The sequence below is a fragment of the Salmo trutta genome, chromosome 21 (genome assembly GCF_901001165.1).
Source record: "Salmo trutta chromosome 21, fSalTru1.1, whole genome shotgun sequence".
Classification (NCBI taxonomy): Eukaryota; Metazoa; Chordata; class Actinopteri; order Salmoniformes; family Salmonidae; genus Salmo; species Salmo trutta.
Window position 1 is genome coordinate 26,802,615 of NC_042977.1, and position 19,104 is coordinate 26,821,718.

The 19,104-nt window shown below is 42.6% G+C and overlaps 1 protein-coding gene across 1 annotated transcript; it reads left to right on the top strand.

Moving 5' to 3' along the window:
* The first annotated feature begins 13,614 nt into the window (after positions 1-13,614).
* On the top strand, positions 13,615-19,104 carry mcm6l (MCM6 minichromosome maintenance deficient 6, like). Its single transcript, XM_029704970.1, has 17 exons — positions 13,615-13,805; positions 13,890-14,036; positions 14,385-14,495; positions 14,597-14,846; positions 14,963-15,128; positions 15,276-15,424; positions 15,569-15,719; positions 15,804-15,945; positions 16,197-16,338; positions 16,459-16,566; positions 16,703-16,858; positions 16,983-17,111; positions 17,239-17,400; positions 17,637-17,748; positions 17,838-18,014; positions 18,492-18,631; positions 18,775-19,104. The coding sequence occupies exons 1-17, from the start codon at positions 13,711-13,713 to the stop codon at positions 18,895-18,897; spliced, it is 2,460 nt and encodes an 819-aa protein (XP_029560830.1). The 5' UTR covers positions 13,615-13,710; the 3' UTR covers positions 18,898-19,104.

The window sequence follows — 19,104 nt, forward strand, 5'->3', positions numbered from 1 at the left end:
CATTACAGAAAATACACACATCAATATAAATACAAAATGTAAACAGAAAAAAAAACACATTAATCAGTAATAAGGTCCTCAATCAGCCTTTTGAATTGCCCAGAAGCACCAAAACATAAAATTTAAGAACAGTTTGAAGATTGTTCCTGAAATAAGGTGCAAGAAAACTAAAAGCTGATTTACCTAACTCAGTAGATAGAGACTGTCGTGGAAAATTGCAAGATTACGTTATAATGCTTGTATTGTATTATAATGGTTGTTTTATTCGACAGAATAGAGTATTCTGTTAACTATTGTGTCTGTTTTACTGAGGATGGGCCTCTATGAGATAGCACTGACAGAGGAAATTTACGATGTCTTTGGGTGATAAAACCTAAAGAGCATTCCAGAATAACATGAGGTAATGTTTATGTGCTATGAAGTACCAGGAACGAGATTAGAACCTCGTCTTAGGGACCAAACTGAACGATAATTTATAGTGAATGCTATCTGGCTATGGGATACTCCTCTCTCAAGTAAAAGTCTTTCTTTGTGAACTGTTCCTAAGATCTGCGGTTCGTCATGTACGTTGAGAGGGGTGTATCTTGGCTATAAAAGATCTTAGTACTTTTGTGTTGTCACTTTTCAATGGAGCATCATTGAAAGTCAAGTGCTATTGCAAAGCTCTTATTATTAAAGATGTAGTTTAAGTATAACTCTGACTGGTGTGTGAAGTTTGTAACTCTCCCCATTTGGTAATGCAGAAATTAGCCACCACAAAACCAAAGGAATTTCCAGAATTAACCATCCCTGAGACCGGGTGTAGTAATTCCTATGTCTAAAGTTTAACAAAGATGTTAGGTACAGTGGCAGTTTTTGTAAAATGGCTATATAAATGAAAACATAGCAATGTATCAATCTACGTGACATCAAAGAGGGCCAACCAACTTTCTGCTAGAGAATGCAGTGATGAGTACTTAAAACTGTCCCCCATAATAATGTGCAGTGCGCTGTGATAAACTGCATCTAATGGTTTAATGAAGTGGCAGCTGCATTCATATAGATGAAGTCGCCATAGTCTAGGACCGATAGGAATGTAGACTGAATAATCTGCTTTCTACTGTTTAGTGAGAGGCAGGACTTATTTCTATAGAAGAAGCCCATTTTATTCTCAGCTTCTTAACTAACTCATCAATATGTTTTTTAAAAGACAGCTTTTCATCTATCCAGATGCCCAGATATTTGTAAGCAGGGACACAATCAATGGACACCATGGATACCATCTAAAGTACATATGCTTAAATCATCAAAGTTATTTTTATGCGCTGTAGAGAACAACATATACTTCATTTTACCTGCATTAAATACTAACTTCAGGTCAATGAAGCTTTTCTGTAATACAATGAAGGCAGACTGACGTTCAGATAGAGCCTGGTCAGCCATGGGGGCAATAGCATCCACAACAGTATCATCGGCATACAAGTTTCTATTACAGTTTTTTGTCGATATTGTTAATGTAAACAGTAAAAAGTACAGGACCCAGAATCAACTCCTGCGGTTAGCTGAGAATTGATCAAGGATTGTAATATTTTAGCTAGGCAAGAAAGTTTAGAAATAGGGTTATAATTATTTAGGTCACAAGGGTCACCACCTTCGTGAAGATGGAGTACATGGGCCAACTTCTAAATCTTGGGCATAGTACCAGATATCATCATGTTAAAAATATGGGTTAATGATTCAGCAATTGGGGGCAGAAAGCTGCAGCAAAAATGGATCAAGCGTATCAGCCCCAGTGTATTTTTTTTGCCTCAATATTAAGCAAAGCATCTAGCACATCACAGATAGTACATTGTTGAAATGAAAACAAAGATTCACTAGAAGTTGACAGGTTAACCGTTGAGTCAGCTAGAGGCTGGCAGAGGGAAGAGCCCTCGATTGACTGACCAGGGTCAATTAAAGCACCCTTTCTCTCAAATAAAAAGCCTGTCAAGATAAAATGATGATTAAAAGCAGCACTTATTCCATTCTTCTCAGTTATGATGCCAGAGTTAGACAGAACTTTCTTAGGCCGGGAAGAAGGGGAATTTGTACGCTTCCGTGCATTTACTGTTTTCCAAAATGTTGTTTATGGACACATCTACAACCAAGAGCTCAAATTTCTTGCGAACAGAAATATTTAAAGATTGGAACGCCATCAAATTAGATTTTACATGTATGGCCACTCCTCCCCTTCCTGTAATCTGTCACATCTAAATTCATTAGAATAATTTACTTCAATGTCTTCATCAGATACAGAACCATTTAACAATGTTTCAGAGAGAACCAGAATGAGTCCTGTACCCAAATGTCAATTGTATCAATTTTTAAATCAGATTTCGTACATTTAGGTGCATTAGCCCAAGCCCCCTACAATATATAAAGTCAGAGGGGGAATTCAGCTCATTCCCATAAGAGCATAGGGTCATCTGCAGCTATTTGTTGAGTGAGCTGAGACTTTGCCAAGGTCCATGCCAAACATGTGAGAGCAGAGTAGACTGAGCATTTGACAGACTTCCTTCAAGTCGCTGTATGCAGTGGCTGGGGCGGGAACTGGGAGAGCAGTGTTGGCAGAGCTCTGTCCACCCAGCTGAAGCTCCTGCCAAAAGAGTGGAGCTGCTGCAGGGGATCGGAATGGCTGCCAATGCTCTATTCTGAGTGTGCACAGGAGGCCTTGGTGTGCCTCCTGTTACAGGGTGGGGCTGCCATAGGGGGAAGGAGTGTCCCAGGCCTGTCCTGGGGATGGGAGTAGGGAGAGTAACCAAAACTAGCCTGGGAGGGAGGTTGTGGGGGGACTTGAGGAGAGTGGTGTGGAGGGCAGTGTGGCTGGTGAAGCTCCAAACTCTCAGCTGATGATGTGAATGATACATGGTGTGGACTGCATCATGTGGTGCACTACCCTCAACAGTGTTTTGCTAGACCCTAATGTAGTGGTCGGTGCTGTGTAGAGCTGGGCTGAGTTGAGGTGGGCCTAGTCTGAGAGAGCTGTGCTGTGATGGGCCGGGTCTGGTAGAGATGTGTTGTGATGGGCCGGATCTAGTAGAGCTGTGCTGTGATGGGCCGGGTCTGGTTGAGCTGTGTTGTGTTGTGATGGGCCGGGTCTGGTTGAGCTGTGCTGTGATTGGCCAGGTCTGGTAGAGATGTGTTGTGATGGGCCGGATCTGGTTGAGCCGTGCTATGGCGGGCCTGGTTAGACCACCACCAGATGCAGGTCTAAAGGAGTGTTTGATATGTCTCAGGGAGTTGGTGGCTGTTCTGTTGCTCCTGTGGGGTGAGGTGGACTGGGAATCCTTTAACGTCCTGGCAAGGTGGGGACTGCCTCTTTGTAAAGGTGTGCATTGTCGTGAAGACAGTCCAGGCTGAGGGTGGGATGGTGGCTCCGTATGGCTCTCCAAGGTTGGTTGACGGTAGGTGAGAGCGGGAGGTCCTGTATAAACACAAACTCAATTACTTGACAACTTCCTTCACAACAGCTCTGCGCTGCTCAGCGAAGCACAAGAAGTATGAATGCCCTGACTTCTGCAGAGGCCATATCACCATAAATGCTGCACGGCCAATGCAGACGTCGGATTGAAAATGCAGCGCCTTTCACACCTCGATCACAACTACAGCATTACGTTATTAGAAAAGGGTACGCCACATTATCTGGATACATGTGCAACAAAAGTTCAAAATTCACCTTCTGCTACCATTTCTGTCAAGTCGCCTACGTATACAATTTGATGCATACATTCGATAAATCAAATGTATACACCACAGAGAACGCACAGCAACTGCTTCTGCAAAGCAATGCTGCAAGGCAAACGCAGCGTTCCATTACAAATCAATGTACTCTATTTTTAAATGTTGATTACTTCACCTTTCCATTGTCAATCACCTGATGAGAAGACGTAAAAAAAATGTCTTATATATGATGGGGTCCCTGGGTTGCCCGTTTTCCTGGGAGGGGGTTCCTGAGCAAGGAAAGGTTAAATACTCCTGATTTGTCATTTTCACAGGAATTATACTATTGACATATTTTCACCTTGCATTTACAGTTGGACTGGGTGCTTTCAGCTTAATCTGTGATCAGTTGGACATCTCTTTTCTCCATCTCTAAAATCAAATAAGGGCTCTTCCATGATCTCTATTTACTACTAAACACCACATTTGAGTCCTAAAACACACATCCCCCAGCAGTGGGTGGGTATTGGCAGGTTACATGCATGAGTGCAGTCCATCTCACTCCGATCTGAAGGAGGAATGTGAGGCCTTCAGATCCTTGTCCTTATTCCCACACACGCTACACACTTAAGCTTTTTACACAGGCAGAACAATTCAGTAATTCAGTTGTTTTTTTTGACAGATCTGAAAAAAATATGTGATTTGTCAAATGACCAATTAGTGGGAAAAATATCAGAATTGGACTGCATGTGTAGACAGCCTTACATGAGCAAAGTTCAGGATGGGGAATGATGTTTGTGACTGCGATGCTGGTGATCAAGGTTATACTAATGCTGGTGTACCAAAACGCAATGACACTGCCGGTGTGATCGAGGTGTTAGGTTCCCTAAGTGGCGCTTTGCATGTAAAAGTTTAATCATTGAGTTGATATGAAAATAACCAAAAATATGTGGACACCTGCTCGTCGAACATCTCCTTCCAAATTCATGGGCATTAATATGGAGTTGGTCCCACCTTTGCTTCTAAAACAGCCTACACTCTTCTGGGAAGGTTTTCCACTAGATGTTGGAACATTGCTGTGGGGACTTGCTTCCATTCAGCCACAAGAGCATTAATGAGGTCGGGCACTGACAAACCATTTCTGTATGGACCTCGCTTTGTGCATGGGGGCATTGTCATGCTGAAACAGGAAAGGGCCTTCCTCAAACTGTTGCCACAAAGTTGGAAGCACAAAATCATCTAAAATGTAATTGTGTGCTGCAGCATTAAGATTTCCCTTCACTGGAACCAAGGGGCCTAGCCCGAACCATGAAAAACAGCCCCAGACCATTATTCCTCCTCCACCAAACTTTCCAATTGGCACTATGCATTAGGGCAGGTAGCATTCTCCTGGCATCCGCCAAACCCATATTCATCCGTTGGACTGCCAGATGGTGAAGCGTGATTCATCCCTCCTGAGAACGCGTTTCCACTGCTCCAGAATCCAATTGTGACGAGCTTTACAACACTCCAGCCGACGCATGGCAGATCTTAAGCTTGTGTGCGGCTGCTCAGCCATGGCAATCAATTTCATGAAGCTCCTGGCGAACAGTTCTTGTGCTGACGTTGCTGCCAGAGGCAGTTTGGAACTCGGTAGTGAGTGTTGCAACCGAGGGCAGACGCTTCAGCAATCAGCGGTCCCGTTCTGTAAGCTTGTGGTCTACCATTTCCCGGCTGAGCCGTTGTTGCTCCTAGAAGTTTCCACTTCACAATAGCAGCACTTACAATTGACCGGGGCAGCTCTAGCAGGGCAGCAATTTGACAAACTAACTTGTTTGAAAGGTGGCATCCTTTGATGGTGCCACATTGAAAGTCACTAAGCTTTTCAGTAAGGCCATTCTACTGCCAATGTTTGTCTATGGAGATTGCATGGCTGTGTGCTCGATTTTATACACCTGTCAGCAACGAGTGTGGCTGAAATTGCCGAATCCACTAATTTGAAGGTGTGTCCACATACTTTTTTATATACAGTGAATTCTGGGAAGTATTCAGACACCTTCACTTTTTCCACATTTTGTTACATTACAGCCTTATTCTAAAAGGGATTAAATAAATAAAAATCCTCATCAATCTACACACAATACCCCATAATGACAAAGCAAAAACAGTTTTATAGAATGTTTGCAAAATAAAAAAATACCTTTACATAAGTATTCAGACCTTTTGCTACGAGACTCGAAATTAAGGTCAGGTACAGTTGAAGTCAGAAGTTTACATAAACTTATCTTGGAGTCATTAAAACTAATTTCCAACCACTCAACAAATTTCTTGTCAACAAACTATAGTTTTGGAAAGTCGGTTAGGACATCTACTTTCTGCATGACATTAGTAATTTTTCCAACAATTGTTTACAGACAGATTATTTCACTTATAATTCACTGTATCACAATTCCAGTGGGTCAAAAGTTTACATACACTAAGTTGATTGTGCCTTTAAACAGCTTGGAAAATTCCAGAAAATTATATCATGGCTTTAGAAGCTTCTGATAGGCTAATTGACATAATTTGAGTCAATTGGAGGTGTACCTGTGGATGTATTTCAAGGCCTACCTTCAAACTCAGTGCCTCTTTGCTTGACATCATGGGAAAATCTAAAGAAATCAGCCAAGATCTCAGAAAAAAGTCTGGTTCATCCTTGGGAGCAATTTCCAAATGCCTGAAGCTACCACGTTCATCTGTACAAACAATAGTATGTAAGTATAAACACATGGGACCACGCAGCCATCATACCGCTCAGGAAGGAGACGCGTTCTGTCTCCTAGAGATGAATGTACTTTGGTGCGAAAAGTACAAATCAATCCCAGAAAAACAGCAAACGACCTTGTGAAGATGCTGGAGGAAACAGGTAGAAAAACTATCTATATCTACAGAAAAACAAGTCCTATATCGACATCATGTGAAAGGCCGCTCAGCAAGGAAGAAGCCACTGCTCCAAAACCACCATAAAAAAAGCCAGACTATGGTTTGCAACTGCACAGGGGGACAAAGATCGTACTTTTTGGAGAATTGTCCTCTGGTCTGATGAAACAAAAATAGAACTGTTTGGCCATAATGACCATTGTTATGTTTGGAGGTAATCCGGAGAACACCATCCCAACCGTGAAGCACGGGAGTGGCAGCATCATGTTGTGGGGTTGCTTTGCTGCAGGAGGGACTGGTGCACTTCACAAAATAGATGGCATCATGAGGAAGGACAATTATGTGGATATATTGAAGCAACATCTCAAGACATCAGTCAGGAAGTTAAAGCTTGGTCGCAAATGGGTCTTCCCAATGGACAATGACCCCAAACATACTTCCAAAGTTGTGGCAAAATGGCTTAAGGACAACAAAGTCAAGGTATTGACAACAGTCAAGGAGTGGCCATCACAAAGCCCTGACCTCAATCCTATAGAAAATTTGTGGGCAGAACTGAAAACGTGTGTGTGAGCAAGGAGGCCTACAAACCTGACTCAATTACACCCTCTCTGTCAGGAGGAATGGGCCAAAATTCATCCAACTTATTGTGGGAAGCTTGTGGAAGGCTACCCCAAACATTTGACCCAAGTTAAACAATTTAAAGGCAATGCTACCAAATACTATTTTTTACATTTTTACATTTACGTCATTTAGCAGACGCTCTTATCCAGAGCGACTTACAAATTGGTGCATTCACCTTATGGTATCCAGTGGAACAACCACTTTACAATAGTACATCTATATCTTTTTTTGGGGGGGGGTTAGAAGGATTACTTAATCTATCCCAGGTATTCCTTAAAGAAGTGGGGTTTCAGGTGTCTCCGGAAGGTGGTGATTGACTCCGCTGTCCTGGCGTCGTGAGGGAGCTTGTTCCACCATTGGGGTGCCAGAGCAGCGAACAGTTTTGACTGGGCTGAGCGGGAACTGTGCTTCCGCAGAGGTAGGGAGGCGAGCAGGCCAGAGGTGGATGAACGCAGTGCCCTTCTTTGGGTGTAGGGACTGATCAGAGCCTGAAGGTACGGAGGTGCCGTTCCCCTCACAGCTCCGTAGGCAAGCACCATGGTCTTGTAGCAGATGCGAGCTTCAACTGGAAGCCAGTGGAGTGTGCGGAGGAGCGGGGTGACGTGAGAGAACTTGGGAAGGTTGAACACCAGACGGGCTGCGGCGTTCTGGATGAGTTGTAGGGGTTTAATGGCACAGGCAGGGAGCCCCGCCAACAGCGAGTTGCAGTAATCCAGACGGGAGATGACAAGTGCCTGGATTAGGACCTGCGCCGCTTCCTGTGTGAGGCAGGGTCGTACTCTGAGAATGTTGTAGAGCATGAACCTACAGGATCGGGTCACCGCCTTGATGTTAGCGGAGAACGACAGGGTGTTGTCCAGGGTCACACCAAGGCTCTTAGCACTCTGTGAGGAGGACACAATGGAGTTGTCAACCGTGATGGCGAGATCATGGAACGGGCAGTCCTTCCCCGGGAGGAAGAGCAGCTCCGTCTTGCTGAGGTTCCGCTTGAGGTGGTGATCCGTCATCCACACTGATATGTCTGCCAGTCATGCAGAGATGCGATTCGCCACCTGGTTATCAAAAGGGGGAAAGGAGAAGATTAATTGTGTGTTGTCTGCGTAGCAATGATAGGAGAGACCATGTGAGGATATGACAGAGCCACTAATTGAGTGTAAACTTCTGACCCACTGGGAATGTGACGAAGTAAATAAAGCTGAAATAAATCATTCTCTCTACTATTATTCTGCCATTTCACATTCTTAAAATAAAGTGGTGATCCTAACTCACCTAAGACAGGGAATTTTTACTAGGATTAAATGTCAGGAATTGTGAAAAACGGAGTTTAAATGTATTTGGCTAAGGTGTATGTAAACTTCCGACTTCAACTGTACATCTTGTTTCCATTGATCATCCTTGAGACATTTCTACAACTTGATTGGAGTCCACCTGTGGTAAATTCAATTGATTGGACATGATTTGAAAAGGCACACACCAGTCTATTTAAGGTCCCACAGTTGGCAGTGCATGTCAGAGGAAAAATAAAGCCATGAGGTCGAAGGAATTGTATGTAGAGTGCCGAGGCAGGATTGTGTCGAGGCACAGATCTGGGGAAGACTACCAGAAAATGTCTGCATCATTTAAGGGCCCCAAGAACACAGTGGCCTCCATCATTCTTAAATGGAAGAAGTTTGGAACCACCAAGACTTTCTAGAGCTGACCTCCCGGGCAAACTGAGGAATCGGGGGAGAATAGCCTTGGTCACTGAAGGAGCTCCAGAGTTCCTCTGTGGAGATGGGAGAACCTTCCAGAAGGACAACCATCTCTGCAGCACTCCAACAATCAGGCCTTTATGGTAGAGTGGCCAGACAGAAGCCACTCCTCAGTAAAAGGCACATGACAGCTGCCATGAAGTTGTCCTTTTGGTGAGGTTTATGACCCCCAAAATACCTTTCTCCCTTTTCTCTCTCTGCTCTACAGAATGGACTCTTGGAAAGCCCTTTGTTAAAACATAGAGAGAGTATGGTAACATCAAAAGGTTGGGAACGGAACAATATTTCGGTAATCCAACCAGTTGAAAGTATCTGTTGGTACTTAAAAAATATGATGTCAGATCAGTTGTCGTCGGAGACATTATTACTGATGATAGGACGACATAAATTGTATCTTGGAAAATATACACATTCTAGTTATCAGATTCACATGGAATTGTTGTGCAATTTAAATGTTTAAATTTGAAACTATTTGTGAAAAAATGATATGTAATTTTATCTTTTAAAATGGGAGAATTGTCTTCATAAGTAAAATATGCTCACTCAGGGGCCACACCCACGTGAATAGGCATTGGTTGGAAATTATGAACCAACCCCTTTTCTACATTTCTATAAGAGACCCCGCGACCCAATTCACAGTGGACCAAACCAACCTCAGCGTGAGCTCTGAGGAAACAGCTCTATAAACATTATTTCATGGTGCCCCGACTTCTTAGTTAATTACATTTACATGATTAGTTGAATCAGGTAATATTAATTACAGAGAATTGATTTTATAAAATGGCATGTCATATCATTTAATCCATAGTAAAGACACGACACAGCCTACTTGGAGTTTTCCAAAAGGCACCTAAAGGACTCTTAGACCATGAGAAACAAGATTCTCTGGTCTAACAAAACCATAATTGAATTCTTTGGCCTGAATGCCAAGCTTCACATCTGGAGGAAACCACATCATGCTGTGGGGATGTTTTTCAGCGGCAGGTACTGGGAGACTAGTCAGGATCGAGGGAAAGATGAATGGGGCAAAGTACAGACAGATCCTTGATTTAAACCTGCTCCAGAGCGCTCAGGACCTCAGACTGGGGTGAAGGTTCACCTTCCAACAGGACAAAGACCCAAAGCACACAGCCAAGACAATGCATGAGTGGCTTTGGGGCAAGTCTCTGAATGTCCTTGAGTGGCCCAGCCAGAGCCCGGACTTGATTCTAATCAAAAATCTCTGGAGAGACCTGAAAATAGCTGTGCAGCGATGCTCCCCATCCAACCTGACCGAGCTTGAGAGGATCTGCAGAGAAGAATTTGAGAAACTCCCCAGATACAGGTGTGCCAAATTTGTAGCGTCATACTCAAGAAGACTTGAGGCTGTAATCGCTGCCAAAGGTTCTTCAACAAATTACTGAGTTAAAGGGTCTGAATATGTAAATGTGATATTTCAGTTTATTTGTAATTCATTTGCTAACATATATAAAAACCTGCTTTTGCTTTGTCATTATGGGGTATTGTGTGTAGATTGATGAGGGAAAAAAACAATTGAATCCATTTTAGAATAAGGCTGTGTCATGACTGTCCTGTGAGGATCAAATGGCTCAGATCAGCTTGCAATGGTTGACAATAACCAAACCCTCTCCCACCCGCAAAGGGGGGAAGGAGGCAACTGCTGGGTTGACTGCTCACACTCGATTGTAAATGTAACTAGACTTTAACGTCCAAAACCTGAATACCGGAACAATATTTCTAACATAACAATGTGGAGAATGGTCAGTGGGGAACTATGGAAATTGAATGTAATATTGATTTTCATATTGTGATGTCATTAAAAACTGCATAACGGAAATACTGTAACTTGAAAAGTATATCCCCTTTATCTGTCAAGTTTTCATCCAAAATGTTGTGCATATAATATGACAAATGATTAGTATATTTTTGTTAAGATAGTAATGTGTGTGGAAGAGAAATCAACCTTTAGACCAAAAAAATGTGGAGCGGTAGCTACATGTTTGAAATGGTTGGAACTTTGAACCTCAACACAAGGTGAAGAAATAAACTTACATTTCTTTAGATCAAGAAGACTCGAGCTGCAGTTCATGTCTCTAGTGGTTAGAACCCTGAGAATCAAGACGAGGTGGAGACGATAACTTCGCCTCCCTAACAACCACAGTTACAACTGATTAGCTGTCGGTATCTAGGAAAGTACGGTATCTAGGAAAGTGAATTTAAGTAAGACCATCCTATTACTCTCTTCAAACCATCATCTACTACACTGCTCTCATCACCCCACTGGGGATCATCGACACGGCTTATTAGCCTGTCTTCAGAGGACCAATCTTCCAGAACGAGTGGAAGTTCTGCTCCAGACTACATGACAAGTCATTGAAGCCATGGACAACTGAAAAGAAGGACATTTTGACCTCTTGTGGACAATCCAAGCCTTACCGCTCATGTCCATAGTGTCTGAATCCTGAACCCTGAATTATCAACATGAGGAGGAAGAGGCGACAAACTCCCCTCTCAGACAATCACTGGTACAGCTGATTAGCTGTCCTGAGTCAAATATCTTGAACTTTTCAAACTATCCCATCCTACTAGGAGTCTCAAATAACCATACACTACTCTCATCACCCCACTGGAACCATCGGCACGGCTGGCTTATCTTCATATAAACAGCTTCAGGAGCAAATTGAAGAGTGAACTCTGTAGTTCTGTTCAGGACAACACGACGGACAAAGCCAACCATACATAAATACATGAATGATTTATTTTTCCAAATGGTTTGTGTGCAAAGTATATGATTAATGTGAGAATAGTTATAGAATGTCGACGATAAGTGTCTTCTTCTCTCTCTCTCTATGTCGTTGGGTAAAATGCTATATTGTGTCAATCCGCTAGGGACCTTTGTCTCATGTAGTAAGTGTGTGTGTTTGTATTCTGTGTTGTTATTTCATTAGCTAGTAAATAAATAATTAAACCAATTTGTGTAATAATGAATTATGAGTGAGACTGGGGATTTTGCAGTTCCAAGATGGTTACGACTGTTCGGAATTATACGATAAAAGGTAACGAACAATACTTTGACTGTTTTATGGATGTGATAGGTAAAGACCTTTAGAGTTTAATTCTTTAAATTCTTTGCCCCAAATTCCTAATGAGTTTATTGTTACGTGATTAATTTGATCAGCTAACAATTAAACATAGTTACTGGATTAAATAAATAACAGTCATCAGATTAAGGAAAGTAAAGTCCCGACAGTTGTAACGTAACAAAAATGTAAAAAAAGTGAAGGGGTCTGAATACTTTCCGAATCTGTGACCGACAGATGCATATCTGTATTCCCAGTCATGTGAAATCCATAGATTAGGGCCTAAGGAATTTATTTCAATTGACTGATTTTCTTATATGAACCGTAACTCAGTAAAATCTTTGAAATTGTTGCATGTTGCATTTATATTTTTGTTCATTATACAATGTTGTTGATCCATCTTCAGTTTTCTCCTCTCACAGCCATTAAACTTGTAACTGTTTTAAAGTCACCATTCGCCTCATGGTGAACTCCCTGAGCTGTTTCTTTCTCCTCTGGCAGCTGAGTTAGGAAGGACACCCGTATCTTTGTAGTGACTGGGTGTATTGATACACCATCCAAAGTGTAAATAATAACTTCACCATTCTCAAAGGGATATTCAATGTCTGCTTTTTTTTTTTTTTACCCATCTACCAGTAGGTGCCCTTTGCAAGGCATGGCAAAACCTCCCTGGTCTTTGTGGTTGAATCTGTGTTTGAAATTCACTGCTCGAGTAAGGGACCTTACATATAATTGTATGCGTGGGATACAGAGATGACATAGTCATTTAAAAATCATGTTAAACACTATTGCACACAGAGTGAGTCCACTTATGTGACTTTAAGCAAATGTTTACTAAGGAACGTTAGGCTTACCATAACAAAGGGGTTGAATACTTATTAACTGAAGACATTTCAGCTTTTCATTTTTAATTAATTTGTAAAGATTTCTGAACATAATTCCACTTTGACATCATGGGGTATTGTGTGTAGGCCATTGACACAAAATCTAAATGTAATCCAATTCAGGCTGTAACACAACAAAATGTGGAAAAAGCTAAGGGTTGTGAATAGTTTCTGAAAGTATCGTACACAAGGCTCAAACATATATTTAAATATCTGTAATTTACATACACGTAAATACATGTACATGTTAAAATAATGTATTTGTCAGTATTGACTGTCTGTTGGAGGCTTGAAATACTCAAAACTTTTAACTCTGTCTGAAAATCGTAGTCTAGACTCCAGATCATATATCTGTATTGTTTGATTCTTGTTTGTTTTGCTTTTCAAGCACTGTAAATGAACAGCTCCATAGAAGTTGAGTAAATTATTATTATTATTATATAATTTTTCATATGGGAAAATAGTATTTGAGTCACTTCAATCTGCCAGTGTGAACAAGGTTTTAGACAGGCAGCCCAATTCTCATATTTTTTTCACTAATTGGTCTTTTGACCAATCAGATCAGCTCTGAGAAACATCTGATATGAAAAGATCAATTACTGAAAAAAGATCAGAATTGGGCTGCCTGTGTGAACGCAGCTTTAGTTTTTTCTCCTCAAGAGGTGCAGTTATGGGCGGAGCTAAATGCCAATTATACTCGATGGCACACCTGTGTGCATTGTTTCTCCATCAGCTTGCAGGTGAGGTTGGCAAGCGAAGTTCCCTCTTCCATCAATAGAACTGTCATAATTGTTCAGGATGGAGCCTGCAGCCGAGACCAGCACTGCAGGAGTTTCAGTGAAAGATGACCTTTCAGAAAAATGTCAGAAGTTATTTCTTGAGTTCTTGGAGGAGTAAGTTGTTTGGACGAGCCCAATAATAGCGCTTAATATCAGTGATAATCAATGCGTAAACTCACCCCTCACTTTTACACACAGGTTTCAGGACACAAACGGGGAGCTTTTGTATCAACCTGATGCTGAGGAGCTCATTCGACCAGAGAGAAACACACTGACTGTAAACTTCACCAACATTGAACACTTCAATCAGCAACTAGCTACCACCATTCAGGAGGAGTATTACAGGTAATTGAAATTCTAATTCGGTAGGCCTAGCCAAAAAACTAATTCTAATTCTCCACTGAACCAGCAAGTTACTGAACATTTCAATTTTGTCCAATCAATCCACAAAGGGAATACAATTGATATTTCATTTTCACACACCAGATAGATGCAGCGAAATTTGGTGTTTTACAGTGTTTGCCATAGTAGTGTGCCCCTGGAGCAAATGAAGGTTAAGTGCCTTGGTTAAGGGCGCACAGACATTTTCACCTTGTTGGCTCGGTTATTCGAACCAGCGAACCCTTTCAGTTACAGGCCCAACACTCTAACCACTAGGCTACCTGCTACTTGTCCATGTTTTGTCATCCCCAGGGTATACCCATTCCTATGCAGAGCAGTGCGTTACTTTGCAAGAGATCATGGGAACATGCCAGTAGCCAAAGAGTTCTATGTGGCCTTCTCTGACTTTCCATCAAGACAAAAGTAATGCTCAAACTACTGAACCAGATCTCTCTGAATACATTACACTTAATGAGATTATTACTTACCTTAAGTGTTAAGTTGATTGTATTGTCCCTTGACAGGATCCGAGAGCTCTCCACGGCCCGGATTGGGTCCCTACTGCGTATCAGTGGCCAGGTGGTGAGGACACACCCAGTGCACCCTGAGCTGGTCAGTGGTACCTTCCTGTGTCTGGAATGCCAGTCGGTTATGAAAGATGTTGAGCAGCAGTTTAAGTACACCCAGCCCAACATTTGTAAGAACCCAGTCTGTGCCAATCGACGTCACTTCATGCTGGACCCCAACAAGTCCCGTTTTGTGGACTTTCAGAAGGTACGAAGAGGTTGGACTGCATGAGTCCACCAGGCCAGATTGACCCTCCAGCAGATAAGAGAACCATAGCATGATATATCAGGTCTCTAATTGTGTATGCATGTGTGTTCATATAGGTGCGTATCCAGGAGACCCAGGCGGAGCTGCCTCGTGGCTCCATCCCCCGCAGTGTGGAGGTGATCCTGAGGGCAGAGGCTGTGGAGATGGCTCAGGCAGGGGACCGCTGTGACTTCACCGGCACACTGATCGTTGTACCAGACGTCGCTGCCCTGGCTGTGTCAGGTGAGGAACTTCCCTCCACACACCATGCCTTTTCATACACACAAGATGGCCCTGAGGGTCAGTCATACCTGACCCTGAATAAAAACCACTGCGATGGTGCATAATTTTAACATTCTCCCCTGTACTTTCTCCATGTATGCACTGCAGGCACCAGGGCAGAGACCAGCAGCAGAGTGACTGGGGGGAGGCAGGGCTTTGATGCAGATGGGATCCAGGGACTGAAGGCTCTAGGTGTCAGGGATCTGTCCTACAGACTGGCCTTCCTAGCCTGCTACGTGGCCCCCACTAACCCTCAGGTTCATCCATTAGTTAAACATTTATTTTGATTTATTTAAAATGGATTTAACATGGGAAGATACCTCAAGTTGGATACCTCTAGCGAGGGAGATGGATCTAGAGGCTATGTATAGTAAACCACTGAACTGTGTTCCTGTGTGTAGTTTGGTGGTAAAGATCTCTGCCAGGAAGACCAGACTGCAGAGAGTGTGAAGAACCAGATGACTGTTCAGGAGTGGGAGAAAGTGTTTGAGATGAGTCAGGACAAGAACCTCTACCACAACCTCTGCACCAGCCTCTTCCCCACTATCCATGGTGTGGAAATTGAATAGATTTGTCATGTAAACTGTTAAAACATCTGTTTTGAAATGCACTGCCTAACCTGAGAAAATATTTCAGGGAATAATGAGATCAAGCGTGGAATTCTATTGATGCTCTTTGGCGGTGTTGGCAAGACGACCATGGAGGGCACATCTCTGAGGGGGGATATTAATGTTTGCATCGTTGGGGACCCCAGTACCTCCAAGAGCCAGTTCCTAAAGTAAATCACCAAGCACTATCCTATTTGTGTAACCTACATATGTTGTATTTGAAATTGAACTCAAACCAGTTTGGAAAAAAAAGCTTTAACAGAAGCATTTCGAGTTACACAGCCTGTGTTGCTAGTCTCTGGAGGTCTCATTATTCCTCATAGCAATGTAGCCTACTACATGATGGAAGCAGGAGTGGTGTGGCTGTTTTGATGGTAAAGGTTGGTGTTTAACTCTGGATGTGTGCTATGCCCTACCTCAGACACGTGGAGGACTTTGCGCCCAGGGCAGTCTACACCAGTGGGAAAGCCAGCAGCGCGGCTGGGTTGACGGCAGCTGTAGTGAAAGATGAGGAGTCCCATGAGTTTGTCATCGAGGCTGGGGCCCTCATGTTGGCAGATAACGTAAGAATTGTGTTTTAGTACGGGACAGTCATCTTATGCGTTTCAGTTCGTTTATATGTCCTCTGGGGGGCACTGTGCACTTTGATCTAACTTTGTCCTGCTCTTTATCACCATCCACAGGGAGTCTGTTGCATTGATGAGTTTGACAAGATGGACCTGAAAGACCAGGTAGCCATTCACGAGGCCATGGAACAGCAGACCATCTCCATCACTAAGGCTGGAGTGAAGGTATGCTATGTGGGAATAGTGCTGTAGCTGTACACAATTTATTTCCCTGTTATAATTCAGCAAGACTTATTACTACTCGGTGCAGAGGGAGTATCAGTGGTTTGAGTTGTGAGCTGTTTGACTGTGTTGTGTTCAGGCCACTCTGAATGCTCGCACCTCCATCCTGGCAGCTGCTAACCCCATCGACGGGAGATACAACCGCTCTAAGTCTCTGAAACAGAACGTCAACATGTCAGCACCCATCATGTCCAGATTTGACCTCTTCTTCATTCTGATTGATGAGTGCAATGAGGTAAGAGGGAAAATGGAGGGTTTCACTAACTTTTTCAACTCCTACAGTAAGCCCATATTGAATGGAAATGTCTGTTTTGGAAACTTGACACATTTTGCATTTTCACCTTTGTCTTGTGGTCTAGGTGACAGATTATGCCATAGCCAGGCGTATCGTAGACCTGCACTTTAGAAACATGGAGTCTGTGGAGCGAGTCTACGCCACTGATGAGATTCAGAGATACATACTGTTTGCTCGGCAGTTTAAACCAAAGGTTATAATTTCCCTTGTTGCATTGGTGTTCCTCATGTCGGGCTGCTTAGATGCAGTGTTCAGTAAGACCTACCTACCGTAACATGCTTTCTGTTCCCTGTCGTTGGGGTGGTGCACTTTGACCCCAGATCACAGCAGAGGCAAAAGAGTTTGTGGTGGACCAGTACAAGCGCCTGCGTCAGCGGGACAGCAGCGGCAGCACCAAGTCAGCCTGGCGTATCACCGTCAGGCAGCTAGAGAGCATGCTCCGACTATCTGAGGGCATGGCCAGGCTCTACTGCTCAGATGAGGTTGGTCAGACACCTACTACTGAAGTATACATCCCCATATGTATAGGCCCCTATACATTGTAGAATAAAACTGTATTTTTGTCTTCATTACTTGTTAAAAGCTAATAATTATGGTTGTTTGTGTAACAGAGGTGGTTCAGCAATTTTGCTCATGTAATGAATAAGCTTGCCTGATCTCTGAAGTTAAATGGACTGTACAACACACATCTTAACCCTTTCTTTTGACTTATTTAAAGGTGCATCCCAAACACGTTAAGGAGGCCTTCCGGCTATTGAATAAGTCTGTCATCCGCGTCGACTCCCCAGACATCAACTTCGACCAGGAACAAGACAATGGGGAAATGAATGGTAAGAAAAGGTCTCTTTCACCTTTGTGCAATAATATATTTATTGAAAGTGATACACGTATACATTAAATTGATACCCTCACTCTCCAGATCAGAACGACATGATGGGCACTAATGGCAGTCATGCAGAGGAGGCTATGGACACAGAGCATGGGGCAGGCAGACCGGAGACGACCAGCACTGCCAAGCCTGCCCTCAAGATGACCTTTGCTGAGTACAGAAGGGTCTCCAACCTCATTGTTTTGCACATGCAGAAGATGGAAGATAGTAAGAGCTTAAAGGGGCCATCTACAGTTGAAAGAATAACAGTGCTCCATCCTGCCACTGTTTTGGTAAAAAGCTGAGGGATGGGGCTGGAGAAATGTAACCACTCTCGGAATTGATTGAAATAGCTATGGATGCAAGGACTGACTGACCAAGATTAAGACAAAATGATATATAGATATAAAAAATATAGATTAAGAATGTTTTGAGGATATTCAGTGTTAGTCTACTCCAATATATTACAAATATTGGAGTAAAACAAGCTTATATTTTGGGTTCTTATGGGGTGACATTTCTAAGTTGTATACTTCAGGAATCAAGGCGTGTGTGGTGTATCTCATTAAGTCAAAATAGATGTCGCAGCTGCAGATTCACCATTTTAACAAACTGAAATGTTACTTTGCAAAGGTTTTTTTTTATATCATGATTTCAAAAAGATACTTGTTTTGCCAAGGTTTAACAAATGTTTCATTCGTACAGTTGATGAAGAGTCCTCACTGAAGATGAGCGAGCTGATTAACTGGTACCTGAAAGAAATGGAGAGTGAGATCGAGTCAGAAGCTGAGCTTGTTGCCAAGAAGAATCTTATAGAGAAAGTGCTTCACAGACTAATCCATTACGTAAGTAAAGCTTTGGAAACAAGACACACCAAGACCATAAAATATTTGACTGTTTGAAGAACATTTATGATTTTGACCTGACAACAAAGCAGTGTGTTTTGTAAAATTGGTGAGTGACATGCTTTGTACTGTGTTCATTTCAGGACCACATTATCATAGAGTTAACGAAGACTGGGCTGAAGAAAGTTGGTGATGAGGGAGAGGAACCTGTGATTGAAGAGGAACCTTTCTTAGTGGTCAACCCCAATTACATCCTGGAAGATTAGGTAGGGTCCACCTCAGCCGTGGAAGTAATTGAACGCAGGCTTATCTGTAAGGAATTTGTGATTGCAGCTACAGTAGCCGCCTGTCAACTTGTTTTGCTGGCATGTTGCTATTGACTATCAATGTACTGTCTCTAAAAAACATTTGTCATACTGCTCATGTCTATGCATTTCAATAAATCTATTTTTTGCAATGCCTTGTGCTCACTA

Excerpts from the sequence above, each read along its gene's own strand:
- mcm6l (XM_029704970.1), top strand. The coding sequence starts at position 13,711 with ATGGAGCCTGCAGCCGAGACCAGCACTGCAGGAGTTTCAGTGAAAGAT. Across the intron at positions 14,847-14,962 it reads GTTTTGTGGACTTTCAGAAG|GTGCGTATCCAGGAGACCCA; the intron begins GTACGAAGAGGT and ends GTGTTCATATAG. Across the intron at positions 15,425-15,568 it reads TGGCCCCCACTAACCCTCAG|TTTGGTGGTAAAGATCTCTG; the intron begins GTTCATCCATTA and ends TCCTGTGTGTAG.